This window comes from Sinocyclocheilus rhinocerous, unplaced genomic scaffold (genome assembly GCF_001515625.1).
Source record: "Sinocyclocheilus rhinocerous isolate Xijiao unplaced genomic scaffold, SAMN03320098_v1.1 scaffold45, whole genome shotgun sequence".
NCBI lineage: Eukaryota > Metazoa > Chordata > Actinopteri > Cypriniformes > Cyprinidae > Sinocyclocheilus > Sinocyclocheilus rhinocerous.
Window position 1 is genome coordinate 661964 of NW_015632734.1, and position 4641 is coordinate 666604.

General features: G+C 36.0%; 1 protein-coding gene across 1 annotated transcript in view; it reads right to left on the minus strand.

The window, feature by feature from the left end:
• LOC107742967 (cytoplasmic dynein 1 intermediate chain 2-like) overlaps positions 1 to 4641 on the minus strand; it is a 12619-nt gene that overhangs the window by 2890 nt on the left and 5088 nt on the right. The window contains exons 2-4 of the mRNA XM_016556057.1: positions 4166 to 4277; positions 3058 to 3172; positions 1869 to 1959 (exon numbers count right to left, since the gene is read on the minus strand). Of these exons, the coding sequence (XP_016411543.1) occupies positions 1869 to 1959; positions 3058 to 3172; positions 4166 to 4273 (314 nt within the window). The 5' untranslated portion in view covers positions 4274 to 4277. The remainder of the gene's footprint in view (positions 1 to 1868; positions 1960 to 3057; positions 3173 to 4165; positions 4278 to 4641) is intronic.

The window sequence follows — 4641 nt, forward strand, 5'->3', positions numbered from 1 at the left end:
GGGTGTTTCGAAAGTTTTTTGCAAAATACTCAATAATGTCAAATCGCACATCGTTAAAACAACAATTAGGATATTATCGCAAACGATATATATCGCACACCCCTAGTGTCCACAGAACATTTTCCCTCTATGTTGACTGTCAATAATACAGTGACAATATTGTTTTACTCTCAAATTTCCTTTAATCCCTAAACTAGAATCTGGTATTAATAATGCACAGCTGTCACCTAACAGATATAACATAAGGATGAGCAACATTAAAGCAACAAAGAGTAAAACACGCAATAAGCCTGAATTATTTTGTTATTCTGTTGGGAGAATAGAGTGCGGAAAACGAATTACCATTTTAGCACTTTCCAGTTCCATCTTCTCGAAGTTAATGGGTTTTGGTTAAATGCCTGAAATAAGGTCTGTGGTTCATAAGAGATTGAGATATTTTTTTGTTTTACTCTTCATCATACAATACACCAGTTACATCTTCCTGTGGTTTTTAAAAGCTTTTTCTTGCCTTGAAAAAGGCGGTTGTTAGCAAGGTGTTATATGTAGGAGACAGTAAACATCGTCACACTGAACAGGAAAACTCATCTACGCACTAGTCCGATTTTACCGCCTCCCCGTGTTCATCATTTGCACTTGCAATCTATTCCAACCCAAATATCAGCTAAAATGTGTTTTAAATAAAGACTGAAAGAGTTGTCGAAAGCATAATGGGGATGATGTTAAAAGTCAGTAGACAGAGTAGATCATTTTTGTGAAGATTATTATGATGAACATCCAACTTTTGTTGGTCGCAGAGCTTATTTTCTGCAAAAAATTCAAAAGCCAAAGGAAAAATCCTGTGGTGTCTTTGTGGTTCGGCCTACTAGACTGGATTCAGGGATAACCTTCTCTGTAGATGCAATTCTGCTTTAGAGTACAGCTTAAAAGGCTGCATCATCATCATCACTCTGAAACAGACTTTGCATTAAAGGGTTAGTTCACCCAAAAATGGAAATTAGCCCATAAATTACTCACCCTCAAGTCATCCTAGGTGTATATGACTTTCTTCTTTCAGACGAATCCAGTCGGAGTTATATTAAAAATTGTCTTTGATCTTTCAAGCTGTTTAATGGCAGTCAGCGGGTGTTGCATGCATCAGTCCAAAAGAAGTGAAATAAAAAGCGCCCATCCATAAAAAAAAATGTCTCACACGGCTCCGGGGGGTGAACAAAAGCCTCCTGTAGTGAATCGATGCGTTTTTGTAAGAAAAATATCCATATTCGATTCGCTACAGGAGGTCTTTGTTCACCCCCGGAGCCTTTTTTATTTTATGGATGGGCGCTTTTTATTTAACTTCTTTTGGACTGATGCATGCAACACCCGCTGAGTGGCATTAAACAGCTTGAAAGATCAAAGACAATTTTTTATATAACTCCGACTGGATTCGTCTGAAAGAAGAAAGTCATATACACCTAGGATGCCTCGGGTGTGAGTAATTTATGGGCTAATTTTCATTTTTGGGTGAACTAACCCTTTAAGAGTGCATCTATGATGCTGGAAAACACAGACACAGCAGGCAGCTCACTAGGTGCTGGAACAGAGCTAATGTTTTCATGTTTCCCCTGCTTTCTTCTCAGGGGGGTTTCCAGCAATAAATTCTCTTTTAGTTACAGGTGAAAAGAAGCTAATAACAGAGATTTATTCAGAAGAATCTTTCCCTACCTGCTCAGACCTGCAAACAGACACAAAAATACAACAACACTTTCACTGGAGGCTTGTCCTTCAAGCAATGCTAAAGCCACAAACTTCTCCAGTGCCGATCAGATCAGACCTGCCACATGCACTATAGAGAAAGAGAAAAAGAGAGAGAGAGAGAGAGAGAGAGAGACCTTGGCCCGGTGGCACCGTCTCCTGAGTCTTGGCTCCCTGCTTCACTTGGACTGCCTGCAGATTTGGCCGTGGGAGACATGTGTGTAGGAACTAAAGAAAGAAAGACAAAAACATACTTTCATCTACATACAGTGCTCTCCAAAACATTGGGACAATTCAATCACACGTAATGCATGTGCACTCAAAAGTTACTAGAGCTTTTCTTCTCACTAACTTCACTTTTCTGAGACATTTTGTCTGATGAACTAGTGTTTTGATGATTTTAGCAGATGGTCAAAAGTTTGGAATAATACGATTTTTTTATATTTTTGAAAGAAGTTTCTTATACTTACCAAGGCTATTTATTTGACTATAAAAACAGTAATATTGAGAAACACTACTACAATTTCAGACACAATTTCAGAACAGTTTTCCATTTTAATACATTTTAAAACTGAATTTATTTTTGTGATGGACAAGCTGAATTTACTGCTGTCTTCAGTGTCACATGATCCTTCAGAAATCCTTCTAATATGCTGATATGCTGCTCATTAATTATTAGAGACAATTCTTTAAAAAATATTTTAAGAATTTAAATTATTCCAAACTTGTAACCACTATTGCAGCACTAAACAAAACAATTAGCAATAATAAACAATAATATAAAAAAAAAACACAATCAAACTAATCACAAATAGATTATATATATATATATATGTGCGTGTGTGTGTGTGTGTGTGTGTGTGTTAAATGATTGTTAGTTTGTCTTGGTCACACGCATTAAAGTTGAGATTTTGAGCATGCAAATTTTGACGAAGTTTGTCAATATTTTTTGCCCGTTTTAACAATACTGTAATTTATATGTACAGCGTTCAGATATAAAATGTGTCATAAATACTACATCTTAGCTAAAAGTGTTTGATGAAATTAGCTGCCCACCATCAAAACTACTGTGGTGCACTTCTGCCCCCTTGTGTTCAATCAATATAGTACACTACACTAGGTTTCTCCATTTGTTGGTAGCACTCTCAAAGGAACTAGTGCTGTTAAATATCAGCTTGAAATCAGGTCCACATAGCATATTATTGACTTAGACTGCAAGGGGTGGTCTTGCTGATGCATAAAGGGATCTCATATCCCAGGGATATTTTATATTAGAAGTCTGACTGACACTACAGTGGACGTGGCTCGGGTGCACAGGTGACTTACCCACAGGTGCGTCTGGTGTGATGCCCATACTCTGTAGCAGAGCATCAGCCTCCCTGCGCTTTTTCTCCAGGTCTGAATCATCCTGCAGTGGGACGGGCTCCTTCTTCAGCTCAGCCTGACAAACAAAACAGAGTGAAACAAACACTTCATCAAAAAACTAACCTGTTTTTCTGTTGTTCCCAAAGAACAAAAACCAGCAATCTGACTCTGTTTACTTCCTACTGAATTTACTCAATGTTGACACAAATTGTAGTGTTGACTGCATTCATCAAGCTCACCCACTCAGCCCTGTTACTAAAGTTATTGCAAGAAAAATGATTAAACATAAACATATATTTCTGTTTTCATTTATAGGAAAAGTAAGTTTATCAATAACTGGAACTAACACTGTCTAACTATCAAGACCTTTGCAAATGTCAAAAGAAATACAAAATACCTAACCTCATATGTGACCCTGGAGCACAAAAGCAGTCTTAAGTTGCACGGGGATATTTGTAGCAATAGCCAAAAATACATTGTATGGGTCAAAATTATAGATTTTTATTTTATGCCAAAAATCATTAGGATATTAAGTAAAGATCATGTTCCATGAAGATATTTTGTAAATTTCCTACTGTAAATATATCAAAACTTAATTTTTGATTACTAATATGCATTGCTAAGAACTTCATTTGGACAACTTTAAAGGCAATTTTCTCAATATTTTGATTTTTTTGCACCCTCAAGATTCCAGATTTTCAAATAGTTGTATCTCGGCCAAATATTGTCCGATCCTAACAAACCATACCTCAATGGAAAGTTTATTTATTCAGCTTTTGACCCTTGTGACTTGTTTTGTGGTCCAGGGTCACATATGAAAAGAATAGAAAACAATCAAAACATGACTAATATTATATACGCTTATATCATAAAAGCTAATATGTTATTTGACCTCCCAAGTTTGACAGAACTTACTGGCTATTTGTAGAAAAAGAAGGGGGAAAAAAGGCTCTTTTGTACTGCATTCATGAAATGTGCCTGAAAATCTGAAGATAGAGCTGAAGTTTCTGGTGGATTGATTGCTTAATATTAATACAAGTAAAAAAAGTAGAGTATGGTGTGTTTTCACCTCTTTTTTCTTGCGTTCCTCCTCCTTTCTCTTCTTCTCCTCTCTTATCTGAGCCAAGCGCTGTTTCTTTCGCTCAAGCTCAGCTTTCAGCTCACTTTTATCCGACATTATGCTTTACAAAACACAGACAAAACTCAAGTTAGTGTCAGGAAGACAGAAAGCCAGTTATCATGTAGGATTTTTTCTGTATTTATTTTCTCAGTATTTTTTTTTTGTATATGTATTTTGTAAAGTGCTACAGAAATAAATGTAACTCGACTTGATAAAATGAGAATATGGGGCTCATACTCAAGGAGAAAAACACTTACATTTTTTTAGAAGCCCAAACTGAGCAAAATAAAGCAATTTGGTGCAGATGCTATTTATATGGCCAAAAAGTAAGATGAAATTCTGATAGCTTGGAATGTAGGCTAATTCAATGATCTTAATAACAATATAACAACATATTATTATAATAAATATAATAAATATACTGT